Source organism: Oncorhynchus nerka, linkage group LG5, assembly GCF_034236695.1.
Source record: "Oncorhynchus nerka isolate Pitt River linkage group LG5, Oner_Uvic_2.0, whole genome shotgun sequence".
Classification (NCBI taxonomy): domain Eukaryota; kingdom Metazoa; phylum Chordata; class Actinopteri; order Salmoniformes; family Salmonidae; genus Oncorhynchus; species Oncorhynchus nerka.
The window spans coordinates 11,178,128-11,202,245 of NC_088400.1; the positions used below are offsets into that span (position 1 = coordinate 11,178,128).

Sequence of the window (24,118 nt, forward strand, 5' to 3'; positions counted from 1 at the left end):
CACTACTACACTACACAACTACATTACACTACCACACTACATTAGTACAATACACTACTACACTGCACTACACTACAGTATTACACTACGCTACTACACGACACTACTAAATTACACTACATGACTACACTACACTACTACACTACACTACACTACACAACCATATTCTACTACACTACTACACTACACTACCACACTACTACACAACACAACACTATACTACTACACTACTACACTACACTACCACACTACTACACAACACTATACTACTCTACACTACACTACACTACACTACCCCTACACTACAATACTACACTACACTACTACACTACTACACTACACTACCACACTACTACACAACACTATACTACTCTACACTACACTACACTACACTACCACACTACTACACTACTACAATACTCTACTACACCACTACATTACATTAATACAATACACTACTACACTACCACACTACTACATTACATTAATACAATACACCGCTACACTACACTACGACACTACTACACTACACTACACTACTACACTACTACACTACACTACACAACCCTACACTACTACACTACTACACTACACTACCACACTACAACACAACACTATACTACTCTACACTACACTACACTACCAGTACACTACACTACCACACTATACTACTACACTACTACACTACGCTACTACACTACTACACTACTACACTACACTACACTAACACACTACTACACTACTACACTACACTACCACACTACCAAACTACTACACTACTACACTACACTACTACACTACACGACCACACTACCACACTACCACACTACTGCACTACTACACTACACTACCACACTACTACACTACTACACTACTACATTACATTAATACAACACACTACTACACTACTACATTACATTAATACAATACACTACTACACAACACTACACTACCACATTACACTACTACACTACACTACCACACTACTACATTACATTAATACAATACACTACTACACAACACTACACTACCATATTACACTACTACACTACACTACTACACTATTACATTAATACAATACACTACTACACTACTACACCACTACACTACTACATTACATTAATACAATACAATACACTACTACACTACACTACACTACTACACTACTACACTACACTACTACACTACTACACCACTACATTACACTATTACATTACTACACTAAACTACATTACTACACTACACTACTAAATTACACCACTACATTACACTACAACATTATACCACTACACTACTATTCAAAACTACACTACACCACTACTCTGCACTACACTACACTACACTACTACACCACACCACACTACTACACTACAGTACATTACTACTCTACACTACACTACATTACTACACTACATTACTACACTACTACACTAGAACATTACACTACTACACCACTACACTACTATACTACACCACTACACTACACTATACTACTACACTACACTACTACACTATACTACTGCATTACAATACTACACTACCACATTACACTACTACACTATACTACTACTATGCACTACTACATTACACTACACTACTACATTACACTACTACACTACACTACACTACTACATTACACTACTACACTACACTACTACATTACTACACTACTACATTACACTACTACGTCACTACACTGCTACATTACTACACTACTACACTACTACACTACACTACCACACTACGACACAACACTATACAACTCTACACTACACTACACTACCACTACACTACACTACTACACTACACTACTACACTACTACACTACTACTTTACACTATTACACTACACTACTACACTACCACTACACTACACTACCACACTATACTACTACACTACTACACTACACTACTACACTACTACACTACTACTTTACACTACTACACTACACTACCACACTATACTACTACACTACTACACTACACTACTACACTACACTACACTACTACATTACACTACTACACTACACTACTACATCACTACACTGCTACATTACTACACTACTACACTACTACACTATGACACTACACTATTACACTACGCTACTACACCACACTACTAAACCCCGACACAAATACACTACCACGCTACTACACTACTACACTACTACACTGCTACACTAATACATTACACTACATCACTACACTGCTACATTACTACACTACTACACTACACTACCACACTACTACACTGCTACACTACTACACTACACTACCACACTACTACACTACTACACTACTACACTACACTACCACACTACTACACTACTACACTACTACACTACACTGCTACATTACACACTACACTACACTACTACACCACACACTACTAACTACACTACTACACTACCACACTACACTACTACACTACTACACTGCACTGCCACGTCACTACACTACACGAATACACTACTACACTACACTACTACACTACTACACTACTACACTACTACACTACTACACCACACTACTACATCACGCTACTACACTTTTACACTACTACACCACACCACACTACACTGCTACACCACACTACTACACTATTACACTACTACACTATTACACTACTACACTACACTACTACATCACACTACCACACTACAACACTACTAAAATACACTACTACACCACTACATTACATAAATGCAATACACTACTACACTACCACACTACTACATTACATTAATACAATACACCACTACACTACACTACTACACTAAACTACTACACTACACGACTATACTACTACACTACACTACACTACCACACTACTACACTACACTACCACACGATACTACTACACTACTACACTACACTACTACACTACACTACACTACTACATTACACTACTACACTACACTACTACATCACTACACTGCTACATTACTACACTACTACACTACTACACTATGACACTACACTATTACACTACGCTACTACACCACACTACTAAACCCCGACACAAATACACTACCACGCTACTACACAACTACACTACTACACTACTACACTGCTACACTAATACATTACACTACATCACTACACTGCTACATTACTACACTACTACACTACTACACTACACTACTACACTGCTACACTACTACACTACACTACCACACTACTACACTACTACACTACACTACTACACTGCTACATTACACTACTACACTACTACACCACTACACCACACTACTACACTACTACACTACTAACTACACTACTACACTACTAACTACACTACTACACTACTACACCCCGCTACTACACTACACGAATACACTACTACACTACACTACTACACTACTACACTACTACACTACTACACCACACTACTACATCACGCTACTACACTTTTACACTACTACACTACTACACCACACTACTACACTGCTACACCACACTACTACACTACACTACACTACCACACTACAACACTACTACAATACACTACTACACCACTACATTACATAAATGCAATACACTACTACACTACCACACTACTACATTACATTAATACAATACACCACTACACTACACTACTACACTACTACACTACACTACTACACTACACGACTATACTACTACACTACACTACACTACCACACTACTACACTACTACATTACACTACACTACACGACTATACTACTACACTACACTACACTACCACACTACTACACTACTACGCTACACTACCACACTACTACACTACTACACTACTACACTACTACACTGTACTACTACACTACTACGCTACACTACTACACTACTACACTACTACACTACACAACTACATTACACTACCACACTACATTAGTACAATACACTACTACACTGCACTACACTACAGTATTACACTACGCTACTACACGACACTACTAAATTACACTACATGACTACACTACACTACACTACACAACCATACTCTACTACACTACTACACTACACTACCACACTACTACACAACACAACAATATACTACTCTACACTACACTACACCACACTACCACTACACTACAATACTACACTACACTACAACACTACTACACTACACTACCACACTACTACACTGTACTACTACACTACTACGCTACACTACTACACTACTACACTACTACACTACACAACTACATTACACTACCACACTACATTAGTACAATACACTACTACACTGCACTACACTACAGTATTACACTACGCTACTACACGACACTACTAAATTACACTACATGACTACACTACACTACTACACTACACTACACTACACAACCATACTCTACTACACTACACTACCACACTACTACACAACACAACACTATACTACTCTACACTACAATACTACACTACACTACTACACTACTACACTACACTACCACACTACTACACAACACTATACTACTCTACACTACACTACACTACCACACTACTACAATACTCCACTACACCACTACATTACATTAATACAATACACTACTACACTACCACACTACTACATTACATTAATACAATACACCACTACACTACGACACTACTACACTACACTACTACACTACACTACACAACCCTACACTACTACACTACACTACCACACTACGACACAACACTATACTACTCTACACTACACTACACTACCACTACACTACACTACCACACTATACTACTACACTACTACACTACGCTACTACACTACTACACTACTACACTACACTAACACACTACTACACTACTACACTACACTACCACACTACTACACTACACTACCACACTACTACACTACACGACCACACTACCACACTACTACACTACTACACTACACTACCACACTACTACACTACCACACTACTACATTACATTAATACAATACACTACTACACTACACTACTACACTACTACATTACATTAATACAACACACTACTACACTACTACATTACATTAATACAATACACTACTACACAACACTACACTACCACATTACACTACTACACTACACTACCACACTACTACATTACATTAATACACTACTACACTACTACATTACATTAATACAATACACTACTACACAACACTACACTACCACATTACACTACTACACTACACTACTACACTATTACATTAATACAATACACTACTACACTACTACACCACTACACTACTACATTACATTAATACAATACAATACACTACTACACTACACTACACTACTACACTACTACACTACACTACTACACTACTACACCACTACATTACACTATTACATTACTACACTACACTACATTACTACACTACAAATTACACCACTACATTACACTACAACATTATACCACTACACTACTATTCAAAACTACACTACACCACTACTCTGCACTACACTACACTACACTACTACACCACACCACACTACTACACTACAGTACATTACTACTCTACACTACACTACATTACTACACTACACTACTACACTAGAACATTACACCACTACACCACTACACTACTACACCACTACACTACTATACTACATCACTACACTACACTATACTACTACACTACACTACTACACTATACTACTGCATTACAATACTACACTACCACATTATACTACTACTATGCACTACTACATTACACTACACTACTACATTACACTACTACACTACACTACATTACACTACTACACTACACTACACGACATTACTACACTACTACATTACACTACTACATCACTACACTGCTACATTACTACACTACTACACTACTACACTACACTACCACACTACGACACAACACTACACTACACTACCACTACACTACACTACCACACTATACTACTACACTACTACACTACACTACTACACTACTATACTACTACTTTACACTACCTCACTACACTACTACACTACCACTACACTACACTACCACACTATACTACTACACTACTACTTTACACTACTACACTACACTACCACACTATACTACTACACTACTACACTACACTACTACACTACACTGCACTACTACATTACACTACTACACTACACTACACTACTACATCACTACACTGCTACATTACTACACTATTACACTACGCTACTACACCACACTACTAAACCCAGACACAAATACACTACCACGCTACTACACAACTACACTACTACACTACTACACTGCTACACTACTACATTACACTACATCACTACACTGCTACATTACTACACTACTACACTACTACACTACACTACCACACTACTACACTGCTACACTACTACACTACACTACCACACTACTACACTACTACACTACACTACTACACTGCTACATTACACTACTACACTACTACACCACTACACTACTAACTACACTACTACACTACTAACTACACTACTACACTGCTACACCCCGCTACTACACTACACGAATACACTACTACACTACTACACTACTACACTACTACATCACGCTACTACACTTTTACACTACTACACTACTACACCACACTACTACACTGCTACACCACACTACTACACTTATTACACTACTACACTACACTACTACATCACACTACTACACTACTACACTACTACACCACACTACTACATCACGCTACTACACTACTACACTACTACACTACTACATCACGCTACTACACTATTACACTACTACACTGCTACACCACACTACTACACTATTACACTACTACACTACTACACTACAATACTACATCACACTACTACACGACACTACACTACACTACTACATCACATTACTACACTACTACACTACTACACTACAATACTACATCACACTACTACACTACACTACACTACTACATCACATTACTACACTACTACACTACTACACTACAATACTACATCACACTACTACACTACACTACACTACTACATCACATTACTACACTACTACACTACACTCCCCTCCCCTCTCCCTCTGCACCCCTCCTCTTCTCTGTTATCCTGTAACCCTCTACCCTGAGACAGAGCAGATCAGAGACAGGTAGGGGGTTGTTATTTCCTGGTCTGATCTGTCTCAGGGTAGAGGTTATTCTTCTCTGATCTGTCTCAGGGTAGAGGTTATTCTTCTCTGAGCTGTCTCAGGGTAGAGGTTATTCTTCTCTGATCTGTCTCAGGGTAGAGGTTATTCTTCTCTGATCTGTCTCAGGGTAGAGGTTATTCTTCTCTGATCTGTCTCAGGGTAGAGGTTATTCTTCTCTGATCTGTCTCAGGGTAGAGGTTATTCTTCGCTGATCTGTCTCAGGGTAGAGGTTATTCTTCTCTGATCTGTCTCAGGGTAGAGGTTATTCTTCTCTGCTCTGTCTCAGGGTAGGGGGGCAGTCAGACATCTTCACTCTATGTCTCTAATTGGTTATATCTCTACAGCCTTTCCAGATCCAAGGACACCCAAGGACGTTTCATTCTCCTCTCCTCATCCTCTCTGTCTTCTCCCGCCACATCTTCTCCCTTCCCATATCATTGTTGTGGTCTCTCTCACCGCTGCTCTCTACTGATACTTATTCTGTTTATCTTCCAGGTATCTACTCTGTCATGGTAGTTCATTTTCTACTACAGAGGAAGCTAGGCTACTACCTGATTCAGACGTACATCCCTCTGATTATGGTGGTGGTGCTGTCGCAAGTAGCCTTCTGGATCAACAAAGAGTCTGTCCCTGCACGCACTGTGGCTGGTATGATAACAACCCTCTGTCTCTGTGTCTAGTATGATAACAACCCTCTGTCTCTGTGTCTGGTATGATAACAACCCTCTGTCTCTGTGTCTAGTATGATAACAACCCTCTGTCTCTGTGTCTGGTATGATAACAACCCTCTGTCTCTGTGTCTAGTATGATAACAACCCTCTGTCTCTGTGTCTGGTATGATAACAACCCTCTGTCTCTGTGTCTAGTATGATAACAACCCTCTGTCTCTGTGTCTGGTATGATAACAACCCTCTGTCTCTGTGTCTGGTATGATAACAACCTCTGTGTCTGGCACTGTGTCTGGTATGATAACAACCCTCTGTCTCTGTGTCTGATAACAACCTCTGTCTCTGTGTCTGGTATGATAACAACCCTCTGTCTCTGTGTCTGGTATGATAACAACCCTCTGTGTCTGGTATGATAACAACCCTCTGTCTCTGTGTCTGGTATGATAACAACCCTCTGTGTCTGGTATGATAACAACCCTCTGTGTCTGGTATGATAACAACCCTCTGTCTCTGTGTCTGGTATGATAACAACCCTCTGTGTCTGGTATGATAACAACCCTCTGTGTCTGGTATGATAACAACCCTCTGTGTCTGGTATGATAACAACCCTCTGGCACTGTGTCTGGTATGATAACAACCCTCTGTCTCTGTGTCTGGTATGATAACAACCCTCTGTGTCTGGTATGATAACAACCCTCTGTCTCTGTGTCTGGTATGATAACAACCCTCTGTCTCTGTGTCTGGTATGATAACAACCCTCTGTGTCTGTGTCTGGTATGATAACAACCCTCTGTCTGTGTCTGGTATGATAACAACCCTCTGTCACTGTGTCTGGTATGATAACAACCCCTCTGTCTCTGTGTCTGGTATGATAACAACCCTCTGTCTGTGTCTGGTATGATAACAACCCTCTCTGTCTAGTATGATAACAACCCTCTGTCTCTGTGTCTGGTATGATAACAACCCTCTGTCTCTGTGTCTGGTATGATAACAACCCTCTGTCTCTGTGTCTAGTATGATAACAACCCTCTGTCTCTGTGTCTGGTATGATAACAACCCTCTGTCTCTGTGTCTGGTATGATAACAACCCTCTGTCTCTGTGTCTGGTATGATAACAACCCTCTGTCACTGTGTCTGGTATGATAACAACCCTCTGTCTCTGTCTGGTATGATAACAACCCTCTGTGTGTCTGGTATGATAACAACCCTCTGTCTCTGTGTCTGGTATGATAACAACCCTCTGTCTCTGTGTCTGGTATGATAACAACCCTCTGTCTCTGTGTCTAGTATGATAACAACCCTCTGTGTCTGGTATGATAACAACCCTCTGTCTCTGTGTCTGGTATGATAACAACCTCTCTCTGTCTGGTATGATAACAACCCTCTGTCTCTGTGTCTGGTATGATAACAACCCTCTGTCTCTGTGTCTGGTATGATAACAACCCTCTCTGTCTAGTATGATAACAACCCTCTGTCCCTGTGTCTGGTATGATAACAACCCTCTGTCTCTGTGTCTGGTATGATAACAACCCTCTGTCTCTGTGTCTGGTATGATAACAACCCTCTGTCTCTGTGTCTGGTATGATAACAACCCTCTGTCTCTGTGTCTGGTATGATAACAACCCCATGTCTCTGTGTCTGGTATGATAACAACCCTCTGTCTCTGTGTCTGGTATGATAACAACCTGTCTCTGTCTCTGTGTCTGGTATGATAACAACCTCTCTGTCTGGTCTGTAACAACCCTCTGTCTCTGGTATGATAACAACCCTCTGTCTCTGTGTCTAGTATGATAACAACCCTCTGTCTCTGTGTCTAGTATGATAACAACCCTCTGTCTCTGTGTCTGGTATGATAACAACCCTCTGTCTCTGGTATGATAACAACCCTCTGTCTCTGTGTCTGGTATGATAACAACCCTCTGTGTCTAGTATGATAACAACCCTCTGTCTCTGTGTCTGGTATGATAACAACCCTCTGTCTGTGTCTGGTATGATAACAACCCTCTGTCTCTGTCTAGTATGATAACAACCCTCTGTCTCTGTGTCTAGTATGATAACAACCCTCTGTCTCTGTGTCTGGTATGATAACAACCCTCTGTCTCTGTGTCTGGTATGATAACAACCCTCTGTCTCTGTGTCTGGTATGATAACAACCCTCTGTCTCTGTGTCTGGTATGATAACAACCCTCTGTCTCTGTGTCTGGTATGATAACAACCCTCTGTCTCTGTGTCTGGTATGATAACAACCTCTGTCTGTGTCTGGTATGATAACAACCCTCTGTCTCTGTGTCTGGTATGATAACAACCCTCTGTCTCTGTGTCTGGTATGATAACAACCCTCTGTCTCTGTGTCTGGTATGATAACAACCCTCTGTCTCTGTGTCTGGTATGATAACAACCCTCTGTGTCTGGTATGATAACAACCCTCTGTCTCTGTGTCTGGTATGATAACAACCCTCTGTCTCTGTGTCTGGTATGATAACAACCCTCTGTCTCTGTGTCTGGTATGATAACAACCCTCTGTCTCTGTGTCTGGTATGATAACAACCCTCTGTCTCTGTGTCTGGTATGATAACAACCCTCTGTGTCTAGTATGATAACAACCCTCTGTCTCTGTGTCTAGTATGATAACAACCCTCTGTCTCTGTGTCTGGTATGATAACAACCCTCTGTCTCTGGTATGATAACAACCCTCTGTCTGTGTCTGGTATGATAACAACCCTCTGTCTCTGTGTCTGGTATGATAACAACCCTCTGTCTCTGTGTCTAGTATGATAACAACCCTCTGTCTCTGTGTCTAGTATGATAACAACCCTCTGTCTCTGTGTCTAGTATGATAACAACCCTCTGTCTCTGTCTGGTATGATAACAACCCTGTGTCTGTCTCTGTGTCTGGTATGATAACAACCTCTGTCTCTGTGTCTGGTATGATAACAACCCTCCTCTGTGTCTGGTATGATAACAACCCTCTGTCTCTGTCTGGTATGATAACAACCCTCTGTCTGTGTCTGGTATGATAACAACCCCTGTCTCTGTGTCTGGTATGATAACAACCTCTGTCTGTGTCTGGTATGATAACAACCCTCTGTCTGTGTCTGGTATGATAACAACCCTCTGTCTCTGTGTCTGGTATGATAACAACCCCTCTGTCTCTGTGTCTGGTATGATAACAACCCTCTGTCTCTGTGTCTGGTATGATAACAACCCTCTGTGTCTGGTATGATAACAACCCTCTGTGTCTGGTATGATAACAACCCTCTGTCTCTGTGTCTGGTATGATAACAACCCTCTGTCTCTGTGTCTGGTATGATAACAACCCTCTGTGTCTGGTATGATAACAACCCTCTGTCTGTGTCTGGTATGATAACAACCCTCTGTGTCTGGTATGATAACAACCCTCTGTGTCTGTGTCTGGTATGATAACAACCCTCTGTCTCTGTGTCTGGTATGATAACAACCCTCTGTCTCTGTGTCTGGTATGATAACAACCCTCTGTCTCTGTGTCTGGTATGATAACAACCCTCTGTGTCTGGTATGATAACAACCCTCTGTCTGTGTCTGGTATGATAACAACCCTCTGTCTCTGTGTCTGGTATGATAACAACCCTCTGTCCTGTGTCTGGTATGATCTGTCTCTGTCTGTATGTATGATAACAACCCTCTGTCTCTGTGTCTGGTATGATAACAACCCTCTGTGTCTGGTATGATAACAACCCTCTGTCTCTGTGTCTGGTATGATAACAACCCTCTGTGTCTGGTATGATAACAACCTCTGTCTGTGTCTGGTATGATAACAACCCTCTGTCTCTGTGTCTGGTATGATAACAACCCTCTGTCTCTGTCTGGTATGATAACAACCCTCTGTCTCTGTGTCTGGTATGATAACAACCCTCTGTCTCTGTGTCTGGTATGATAACAACCCTCTGTCTGTGTCTGGTATGATAACAACCCTCTGTGTCTGGTATGATAACAACCCTCTGTCTGTGTCTGGTATGATAACAACCCTCTGTCTCTGTGTCTGGTATGATAACAACCCTCTGTCTCTGTGTCTGGTATGATAACAACCCTCTGTGTCTGGTATGATAACAACCCTCTGTCTCTGTGTCTGGTATGATAACAACCCTCTGTCTGTGTCTGGTATGATAACAACCCTCTGTCTCTGTGTCTGGTATGATAACAACCCTCTGTCTCTGTGTCTGGTATGATAACAACCCTCTGTGTCTGGTATGATAACAACCCTCTGTGTCTGGTATGATAACAACCCTCTGTGTCTGGTATGATAACAACCCTCCTCTGTGTCTGGTATGATAACAACCCTCTGTGTCTGGTATGATAACAACCCTCTGTCTCTGTGTCTGGTATGATAACAACCCTCTGTCTCTGGTATGATAACAACCCTCTGTCTGTGGCTGGTATGATAACAACCCTCTGTCTCTGTGTCTGGTATGATAACAACCCTCTGTCTGTGTCTAGTATGATAACAACCCTCTGTCTCTGTGTCTGGTATGATAACAACCCTCTGTCTCTGTGTCTGGTATGATAACAACCCTCTGTCTCTGTGTCTGGTATGATAACAACCCTCTCTGTCTAGTATGATAACAACCCTCTGTCTCTGTGTCTGGTATGATAACAACCCTCTGTCTCTGTGTCTGGTATGATAACAACCCTCTGTGTCTGGTATGATAACAACCCTCTGTCTGTGTCTGGTATGGTATGATAACAACCCTCTGTCTCTGTGTCTGGTATGATAACAACCCTCTGTCTCTGTGTCTGGTATGATAACAACCCTCTGTCTCTGTGTCTGGTATGATAACAACCCTCTGTCTGTGTCTGGTATGATAACAACCCTCTGTCTCTGTGTCTGGTATGATAACAACCCTCTGTCTCTGTGTCTGGTATGATAACAACCCTCTGTCTCTGTGTCTGTATGATAACAAACCCCCCTCTGTCTCTGTATGATAACAACCCTCTGTCTGTGTCTGATAACAACCCTATGTCTCTGTCTGGTATGATAACAACCCTCTGTGTCTGGTATGATAACAACCCTCTGTGTCTGGTATGATAACAACCCTCTGTCTCTGTGTCTGGTATGATAACAACCCTCTGTCTCTGTGTCTGGTATGATAACAACCCTCTGTCTCTGTGTCTGGTATGATAACAAACACAACCCTCTGTCTCTGTGTCTGGATAATAACAACCCTCTGTCTGTGTCTCTGTGTCTGGTATGATAACAACCCTCTGTCTCTGTGTCTGGTATGATAACAACCCTCTGTCTCTGTGTCTGGTATGATAACAACCCTCTGTCTGTGTCTGGTATGATAACAACCCTCTGTCTCTGTGTCTGGTATGATAACAACCCTCTCTGTCTAGTATGATAACAACCCTCTGTCCCTGTGTCTGGTATGATAACAACCCTATATCTCTGTGTCTGGTATGATAACAACCCTCTGTCTCTGTGTCTAGTATGATAACAACCCTCTGTCTCTGTGTCTGGTATGATAACAACCCTCTGTGTCTAGTATGATAACAACCCTCTGTCTCTGTGTCTGGTATGATAACAACCCTCTGTCTCTGTGTCTGGTATGATAACAACCCTCTGTCTCTGTGTCTGGTATGATAACAACCCTCTGTCTCTGTGGCTGGTATGATAACAACCCTCTGTCTCTGTGTCTAGTATGATAACAACCCTCTGTCTCTGTGTCTAGTATGATAACAACCCTCTGTCTCTGTGTCTGGTATGATAACAACCCTCTGTCTCTGTGTCTAGTATGATAACAACCCTCTGTCTCTGTGTCTGGTATGATAACAACCCCCTCTGTCTCTGTGTCTAGTATGATAACAACCCTCTGTCTCTGTGTCTGGTATGATAACAACCCTCTGTCTCTGTGTCTGGTATGATAACAACCCTCTGTCTCTGGTATGATAACAACCCTCTGTCTCTGTGTCTAGTATGATAACAACCCTCTGTCTCTGTGTCTAGTATGATAACAACCCTCTGTCTCTGTGTCTGGTATGATAACAACCCTCTGTCTCTGTGTCTGGTATGATAACAACCCTCTGTCTCTGTGTCTGGTATGATAACAACCCTCTGTCTCTGTGTCTAGTATGATAACAACCCTCTGTCTCTGTGTCTGGTATGATAACAACCCTCTGTCCCTGTGTCTGGTATGATAACAACCCTCTGTCTCTGTGTCTGGTATGATAACAACCCTCTGTCTCTGTGTCTGGTATGATAACAACCCTCTGTCTCTGTGTCTGGTATGATAACAACCCTCTGTCTCTGTGTCTGGTATGATAACAACCCTCTGTCTCTGTGTCTGGTATGATAACAACCCTCTGTCTCTGTGTCTGGTATGATAACAACCCTCTGTCCCTGTGTCTGGTATGATAACAACCCTCTGTCTCTGTGTCTAGTATGATAACAACCCTCTGGCACTGTGTCTGGTATGATAACAACCCTCTGTCTCTGTGTCTGGTATGATAACAACCCTCTGGGTCTGTGTCTAGTATGATAACAACCCTCTGTCTCTGTGTCTAGTATGATAACAACCCTCTGTCTCTGTGTCTGGTATGATAACAACCCTCTGTCTCTGTGTCTGGTATGATAACAACCCTCTCTGTGTCTGGTATGATAACAACCCTCTGTCTCTGTGTCTGGTATGATAACAACCCTCTGTCTCTGTGTCTGGTATGATAACAACCCTCTGTGTCTAGTATGATAACAACCCTCTGTCTCTGTGTCTGGTATGATAACAACCCTCTGTCTGTGTCTGGTATGATAACAACCCTCTGTCTGTGTCTGGTATGATAACAACCCTCTGTCTGTGTCTGGTATGATAACAACCCTCTGTCTCTGTGTCTGGTATGATAACAACCCTCTGTCTGTGTCTGGTATGATAACAACCCTCTGTCTGTGTTTGGTATGATAACAACCCTCTGTCTGTGTCTGGTATGATAACAACCCTCTGTCTCTGTGTCTGGTATGATAACAACCCTCTGTCACTGTGTCTGGTATGATAACAACCCCCTGTCTCTGTGTCTGGTATGATAACAACCCTCTGTGTCTGGTATGATAACAACCCTCTGTGTCTGGTATGATAACAACCCTCTGTCTCTGTGTGTGGTATGATAACAACCCTCTGTCTCTGTGTCTGGTATGATAACAACCCTCTGTCTGTGTCTGGTATGATAACAACCCTCTTTCACTGTGTCTGGTATGATTACAACCCTCTGTCTCTGTGTCTGGTATGATAACAACCCTCTGTCTGTGTCTGGTATGATAACAACCCTCTGTCTCTGTGTCTGGTATGATAACAACCCTCTGTCTCTGTGTCTGGTATGATAACAACCCTCTGTGTCTGGTATGATAACAACCCTCTGTGTCTGTGTCTGGTATGATAACAACCTGTGTCTGGTATGATCTCTGTCTCTGTGTCTGGTATGATAACAACCCTCTGTCTGTGTCTGGTATGATAACAACCCTCTGTCTCTGTGTCTGGTATGATAACAACCCTCTGTGTCTGGTATGATAACAACCCTCTGTGTCTGGTATGATAACAACCCCTCTGTCTCTGTGTCTGGTATGATAACAACCCTCTGTGTCTGGTATGATAACAACCCTCTGTCTCTGTGTCTGGTATGATAACAACCCTCTGTCTCTGTGTCTGGTATGATAACAACCCTCTGTCTGTGTCTGGTATGATAACAACCCTCTGTCTCTGTGTCTGGTATGATAACAACCCTCTCTCTGTGTCTGGTATGATAACAACCCTCTGTCTGTGTCTGGTATGATAACAACCCTCTGTCTCTGTGTCTGGTATGATAACAACCCTCTGTCTCTGTGTCTGGTATGATAACAACCCTCTGTCTCTGTGTCTGGTATGATAACAACCCTCTGTCTGTGTCTGGTATGATAACAACCCCCTCTGTCTCTGTGTCTGGTATGATAACAACCCCCTGTGTCTGATAACAACCCTCTGTCTGTGTCTGGTATGATAACAACCCTCTGTCTCTGTGTCTGGTATGATAACAACCCTCTGTGTCTGGTATGATAACAACCCTCTGTGTCTGGTATGATAACAACCCTCTGTCTCTGTGTCTGGTATGATAACAACCCTCTGTCTCTGTGTCTGGTATGATAACAACCCTCTGTCTCTGTGTCTGGTATGATAACAACCCTCTGTCTCTGTGTCTGGTATGATAACAACCCTCTGTCTCTGTGTCTGGTATGATAACAACCCTGTCTCTGTGTCTGGTATGATAACAACCCTCTCTGTGTCTGGTATGATAACAACCCTCTGTCTGTGTCTGGTATGATAACAACCCTCTGTCTCTGTGTCTGGTATGATAACAACCCTCTGTCTCTGTGTCTGGTATGATAACAACCCTCTGTGTCTGGTATGATAACAACCCTCTGTGTCTGGTATGATAACAACCCTCTGTCTGTGTCTGGTATGATAACAACCCTCTGTCTCTGTGTCTGGTATGATAACAACCTCTGTGTATGTGTCTGTGTATGATAACAACCCTCTGTCTCTGTGTCTGGTATGATAACAACCCTCTGTCTGTGTCTGGTATGATAACAACCCTCTGTCTCTGTGTCTGGTATGATAACAACCCTCTGTCTCTGTGTCTGGTATGATAACAACCCTATGTCTCTGTGTCTGGTATGATAACAACCTCTGTCTCTGTGTCTGGTATGATAACAACCCCTCTGTCTGTATGATAACAACCCTCTGTCTGTGTCTGGTATGATAACAACCCTCTGTGTCTAGTATGATAACAACCCTCTGTGTCTAGTATGATAACAACCCTCTGTCTCTGTGTCTGGTATGATAACAACCCTCTGTCTCTGTGTCTGGTATGATAACAACCCTCTGTCTCTGTGTCTGGTATGATAACAACCCTCTGTCTCTGTGTCTGGTATGATAACAACCCTCTGTCACTGTGTCTGGTATGATAACAACCCTCTGTCTCTGTGGCTGGTATGATAACAACCCTCTGTCACTGTGTCTGGTATGATAACAACCCTCTGTCTCTGTGTCTGGTATGATAACAACCCTCTGTCTCTGTGTCTGGTATGATAACAACCCTCTGTCTCTGTGTCTGGTATGATAACAACCCTCTGTCTCTGTGTCTGGTATGATAACAACCCTCTGTGTCTGGTATGATAACAACCCTCTGTGTCTGGTATGATAACAACCCCTCTGTCTGTGTCTGGTATGATAACAACCCTCTGTCTCTGTGTCTGGTATGATAACAACCCCCTGTGTCTAGTATGATAACAACCCTCTGTCTCTGTGTCTGGTATGATAACAACCCTCTGTCTCTGTGTCTGGTATGATAACAACCCTCTGTCTCTGTGTCTGGTATGATAACAACCCTCTGTCTCTGTGTCTGGTATGATAACAACCCTCTGTCTCTGTGTCTGGTATGATAACAACCCTCTGTCTCTGTGTCTGGTATGATAACAACCCTCTGTCTCTGTGTCTGGTATGATAACAACCCTCTGTCTCTGTGTCTGGTATGATAACAACCCTCTGTCTCTGTGTCTGGTATGATAACAACCCTCTGTGTCTGGTATGATAACAACCCTCTGTCTGTGTCTGGTATGATAACAACCCTCTGTCTGTGTTTGGTATGATAACAACCCTCTGTCTGTGTCTGGTATGATAACAACCCTCTGTCTCTGTGTCTGGTATGATAACAACCCTCTGTCACTGTGTCTGGTATGATTACAACCCCCTGTCTCTGTGTCTGGTATGATAACAACCCTCTGTGTCTGGTATGATAACAACCCTCTGTGTCTGGTATGATAACAACCCTCTGTCTCTGTGTCTGGTATGATAACAACCCTCTGTCTCTGTGTCTGGTATGATAACAACCCTCTGTCTGTGTCTGGTATGATAACAACCCTCTGTCTCTGTGTCTGGTATGATAACAACCCTCTGTCTCTGTGTCTGGTATGATAACAACCCTCTGTCTCTGTGTCTGGTATGATAACAACCCTCTGTCACTGTGTCTGGTATGATAACAACCCTCTGTCTCTGTGTCTGGTATGATAACAACCCTCTGTCTCTGTGTCTGGTATGATAACAACCCTCTGTCTGTGTCTGGTATGATAACAACCCTCTGTCTCTGTGTCTGGTATGATAACAACCCTCTGTCTCTGTGTCTGGTATGATAACAACCCTCTGTGTCTGGTATGATAACAACCCTCTGTGTCTGGTATGATAACAACCCTCTGTCTCTGTGTCTGGTATGATAACAACCCTCTGTCTGTGTCTGGTATGATAACAACCCTCTGTCTCTGTGTCTGGTATGATAACAACCCTCTGTCTCTGTGTCTGGTATGATAACAACCCTCTGTCTCTGTGTCTGGTATGATAACAACCCTCTGTCTCTGTGTCTGGTATGATAACAACCCTCTGTCTCTGTGTCTGGTATGATAACAACCCTCTGTCACTGTGTCTGGTATGATTACAACCCTCTGTCTCTGTGTCTGGTATGATAACAACCCTCTGTGTCTGGTATGATAACAACCCTCTGTCTCTGTGTCTGGTATGATAACAACCCTCTGTCTCTGTGTCTGGTATGATTACAACCCTCTGTGGCTGGTATGATAACAACCCTCTGTCTCTGTGTCTGGTATGATTACAACCCCCTGTTCCTTAGTCTGTCTGTCTGTCTGTCTCTCTGTCTGTCTGTCTTGCTCTTCTTTTTCTTTCTCTGTCCCTTAGTCTCTCTCTCTCTCGCTTTCTCCTCCCATGCCACATGGGATGCCCTGAAAATGATGGGACAGATGAAAGAATCATATATTTATGATATTTATGAAGGTACCCCAAATTACATTCAAGAGATTATGTATGGGGGTGCCCAAAATGTGTTATGAGGAAGCACTAAGCACTGTCTTGGGGTACCTACCATTGAATCTTTAACCCATACTATAATTTATCATAATTTATCATCCCAGAATGACAATGTGTAATTAGAACCCCGTCTCAACCACACAGATATGATAATTGCGTTCTAATTCTGTTTCTATGGTCTCCATCTCCCCCTATCCTAACAACCGACAGGCATCACCACGGTCCTCACCATGACAACCCTCAGCATCAGCGCCCGCCAGTCTCTGCCCAAGGTGTCCTACGCTACAGCCATGGACTGGTTCATCGCCGTGTGTTTTGCGTTTGTGGCGTCCGCGCTCATCGAGTTTGCCGCCGTCAACTACTTGGCCACGCTTGAGGCCAACAGACTGAAGAAGAGGAACGCCAGGCAGAACAAACTGAAGGTCCTGGCTGAAGCAAGTTATGATGAGGAGGATGATGAGAGTGCTTCATCTGTAAGTCATTTACTGGAAGAAGGGTGGGTGGGGGGGTGGGTGGGTGGATGGGTGGGTGGGTGAATGGACACACACACACTCACAGACAGATATGGTTAGGGTTGGTAGCTAGGGGGTTTACAGTGTGCAGCTGTAACTGTAACAAGCAGTATTCACCAAGGTTGGCTCTCCCCATTCAACTACAGAACACCATCACTAAGACAATCTCCATTCAGCTACAGAACACCATCACTAAGACTCTCTCCATTCAACTACAGAACACCATCACTAAGACTCTCTCCATTCAACTACAGAACACCATCACTAAGACTCTCCCCATTCAACTACAGAACACCATTACTAAGACTCTCCCCATTCAGCTACAGAACACCATCACTAAGACTCTCCCCATTCAACTACAGAACACCATCACTAAGACTCTCCCCATTCAACTACAGAACACCATCACTAAGACAATCTCCATTCAACTACAGAACACCATCAATAAGACAATCTCCATTCAGCTACAGAACACCATCACTAAGACTCTCCCCATTCAACTACAGAACACCATCACTAAGACTCTCTCCATTCAACTACAGAACACCATCACTAAGACTCTCCCCATTCAACTACAGAACACCATCACTAAGACTCTCTCCATTCAACTACAGAACACCATCACTAAGACTCTCTCTGTTCAACTACAGAACACCATCACTAAGACTCTCCCCATTCAACTACAGAACACCATCACTAAGATTTTTTCCATTCAACTACAGAACACCATCACTAAGACTCTCCCCATTCAACTACAGAACACCATCACTAAGACTCTCCCCATTCAACTACAGAACACCATCACTAAGACTCTCCCCATTCAACTACAGAACACCATCACTAAGACTCTCCCCATTCAACTACAGAACACCATCACTAAGACTTTTTCCATTCAACTACAGAACACCATCACTAAGACTCTCCCCATTCAACTACATAACACCATCACTAAGACTCTCCCCATTCAACTACAGAACATCATCACTAAGACTTTTTCCATTCAACTACAGAACACCATCACTAAGACTCTCTCCATTCAGCTACAGAACACCATCACTAAGACTCTCCACATTCAACTACAGAACAGCACACATTCAACTACAGAACATCATCACTAAGACTTTTTCCATTCAACTACAGAACACCATCATTAAGACTCTCTCCATCCAACTACAGAACACCATCACTAAGACAATCTCCATTCAGCTACAGAACACCATCACTAAGACTCTCCCCATTCAACTACAGAACACCATCACTAAGACTCTCCCCATTCAACTACAGAACACCATCACTAAGACTCTCCCCATTCAACTACAGAACACCATCACTAAGACTCTCCCCATTCAACTACAGAACACCATCACTAAGACTCTCCCCATTCAACTACAGAACACCATCATTAAGACTCTCCCCATTCAACTACAGAACACCATCACTAAGACTCTCCCCATCCAACTACAGAACACCATCACCAATACTTTTTCCATTCAACTACAGAACACCATCCCTAAGACTCTCTCTATTCAACTACAGAACACCATCACTAAGACTCTCTCTATTCAACTACAGAACACCATCATTAAGACAATCTCCATTCAACTACAGAACACCATCATTAAGACAATCTCCATTCAGCTACAGAACACCATCACTAAGACTCTCTCTGTTCAACTACAGAACACCATCACTAAGACTCTCCCTATTCAACTACAGAACACCATCACTAAGACTCTCTCCATTCAACTACAGAACACCATCACTAAGACTCTCTCCATTCAACTACAGAACACCATCACTAAGACTCTCTCCATTCAACTACAGAACACCATCACTAAGACTCTCTCCGTTCAACTACAGAACACCATCACTAAGACTCCCCATTCAACTACAGAACACCATCACTAAGACTTTTTCCATTCAACTACAGAACACCATCACTAAGACTCTCCCCATTCAACTACAGAACACCATCACTAAGACTTTTTCCATTCAACTACAGAACACCATCACTAAGACTTTTTCCATTCAACTACAGAACACCATCACTAAGACTTTTTCCATTCAACTACAGAACACCATCACTAAGACTCTCTCCATTCAGCTACAGAACACCATCACTAAGACTCTCCACATTCAACTACAGAACAGCACACATTCAACTACAGAACATCATCACTAAGACTTTTTCCATTCAACTACAGAACACCATCACTAAGACTCTCTCCATTCAGCTACAGAACACCATCACTAAGACTCTCCACATTCAACTACAGAACAGCACACATTCAACTACAGAACATCATCACTAAGACTTTTTCCATTCAACTACAGAACACCATCATTAAGACTCTCTCCATCCAACTACAGAACACCATCACTAAGACAATCTCCATTCAGCTACAGAACACCATCACTAAGACTCTCCCCATTCAACTACAGAACACCATCACTAAGACTCTCCCATTCAACTACAGAACACCATCACTAAGACTCTCCCCATTCAACTACAGAACACCATCACTAAGACTCTCCCCATTCAACTACAGAACACCATCACTAAGACTCTCCCCATTCAACTACAGAACACCATCATTAAGACTCTCCCCATTCAACTACAGAACACCATCACTAAGACTCTCCCCATTCAACTACAGAACACCATCATTAAGACTCTCCCCATCCAACTACAGAACACCATCACCAATACTTTTTCCATTCAACTACAGAACACCATCCCTAAGACTCTCTCTATTCAACTACAGAACACCATCACTAAGACTCTCTCTATTCAACTACAGAACACCATCATTAAGACAATCTCCATTCAACTACAGAACACCATCATTAAGACAATCTCCATTCAGCTACAGAACACCATCACTAAGACTCTCTCTGTTCAACTACAGAACACCATCACTAAGACTCTCCCTATTCAACTACAGAACACCATCACTAAGACTCTCTCCATTCAACTACAGAACACCATCACTAAGACTCTCTCCATTCAACTACAGAACACCATCACTAAGACTCTCTCCATTCAACTACAGAACACCATCACTAAGACTCTCTCCGTTCAACTACAGAACACCATCACTAAGACTCCCCATTCAACTACAGAACACCATCACTAAGACTTTTTCCATTCAACTACAGAACACCATCACTAAGACTCTCCCCATTCAACTACAGAACACCATCACTAAGACTTTTTCCATTCAACTACAGAACACCATCACTAAGACTTTTTCCATTCAACTACAGAACACCATCACTAAGACTCTCTCCATTCAGCTACAGAACACCATCACTAAGACTCTCTCCATTCAGCTACAGAACACCATCACTAAGACTCTCCCCATTCAACTACAGAACACCACACATTCAACTACAGAACATCATCACTAAGACTTTTTCCATTCAACTACAGAACACCATCATTAAGACTCTCCCCATTCAACTACAGAACACCATCACTAAGACTCTCCCCATTCAACTACAGAACACCATCACTAAGACTCTCCCCATTCAACTACAGAACACCATCACTAAGACTCTCCCCATTCAACTACAGAACACCATCACTAAGACTCTCCCCATTCAACTACAGAACACCATCACTAAGACTCTCCCCATTCAACTACAGAACACCATCACTAAGACTCTCCCCATTCAACTACAGAACACCATCATTAAGACTCTCTCCATCCAACTACAGAACACCATCACCAATACTTTTTCCATTCAACTACAGAACACCATCCCTAAGACTCTCTCTATTCAACTACATAACACCATCACTAAGACTCTCTCTATTCAACTACAGAACACCATCATTAAGACAATCTCCATTCAGCTACAGAACACCATCACTAAGACTCTCTCTGTTCAACTACAGAACACCATCACTAAGACTCTCCCCATTCAACTACAGAACACCATCACTAAGACTCTCTCCATTCAACTACAGAACACCATCACTAAGACTCTCTCCATTCAACTACAGAACACCATCACTAAGACTCTCTCCGTTCAACTACAGAACACCATCACTAAGACTCCCCATTCAACTACAGAACACCATCACTAAGACTTTTTCCATTCAACTACAGAACACCATCACTAAGACTTTTTCCATTCAACTACAGAACACCATCACTAAGACTCTCTCCATTCAGCTACAGAACACCATCACTAAGACTCTCTCCATTCAGCTACAGAACACCATCACTAAGACTCTCCCCATTCAACTACAGAACACCACACATTCAACTACAGAACATCATCACTAAGACTTTTTCCATTCAACTACAGAACACCATCATTAAGACTCTCCCCATTCAACTACAGAACACCATCACTAAGACTCTCCCCATTCAACTACAGAACACCATCACTAAGACTCTCCCCATTCAACTACAGAACACCATCACTAAGACTCTCCCCTTTCAACTACAGAACACCATCACTAAGACTTTTTCCATTCAACTACAGAACACCATCCCTAAGACTCTCTCTATTCAACTACAGAACACCATCACTAAGACTCTCTCTATTCAACTACAGAACACCATCACTAAGACTCTCTCTATTCAACTACAGAACACCATCATTAAGACAATCTCCATTCAGCTACAGAACACCATCACTAAGACAATCTCCATTCAGCTACAGAACACCATCACTAAGACTCTCCCCATTCAACTACAGAACACCATCACTAAGACTCTCCCCATTCAACTACAGAACACCATCACTAAGACTCTCTCTGTTCAACTACAGAACACCATCACTAAGACTCTCCCCATTCAACTACAGAACACCATCACTAAGACTCTCCCCGTTCAACTACAGAACACCATCACTAAGACTCTCTCTGTTCAACTACAGAACACCATCACTAAGACTCTCTCCATTCAACTACAGAACACCATCACTAAGACTCTCTCCATTCAACTACAGAAC

The 24,118-nt window shown here is 42.3% G+C and overlaps 1 protein-coding gene across 1 annotated transcript in view; it reads left to right on the forward strand.

Moving 5' to 3' along the window:
- LOC115118063 (gamma-aminobutyric acid receptor subunit alpha-4-like) overlaps positions 1-24,118 on the forward strand; it is a 62,912-nt gene that overhangs the window by 15,629 nt on the left and 23,165 nt on the right. The window contains exons 7-8 of the mRNA XM_065018365.1: positions 7,598-7,750; positions 18,849-19,111. Of these exons, the coding sequence (XP_064874437.1) occupies positions 7,598-7,750; positions 18,849-19,111 (416 nt within the window). The remainder of the gene's footprint in view (positions 1-7,597; positions 7,751-18,848; positions 19,112-24,118) is intronic.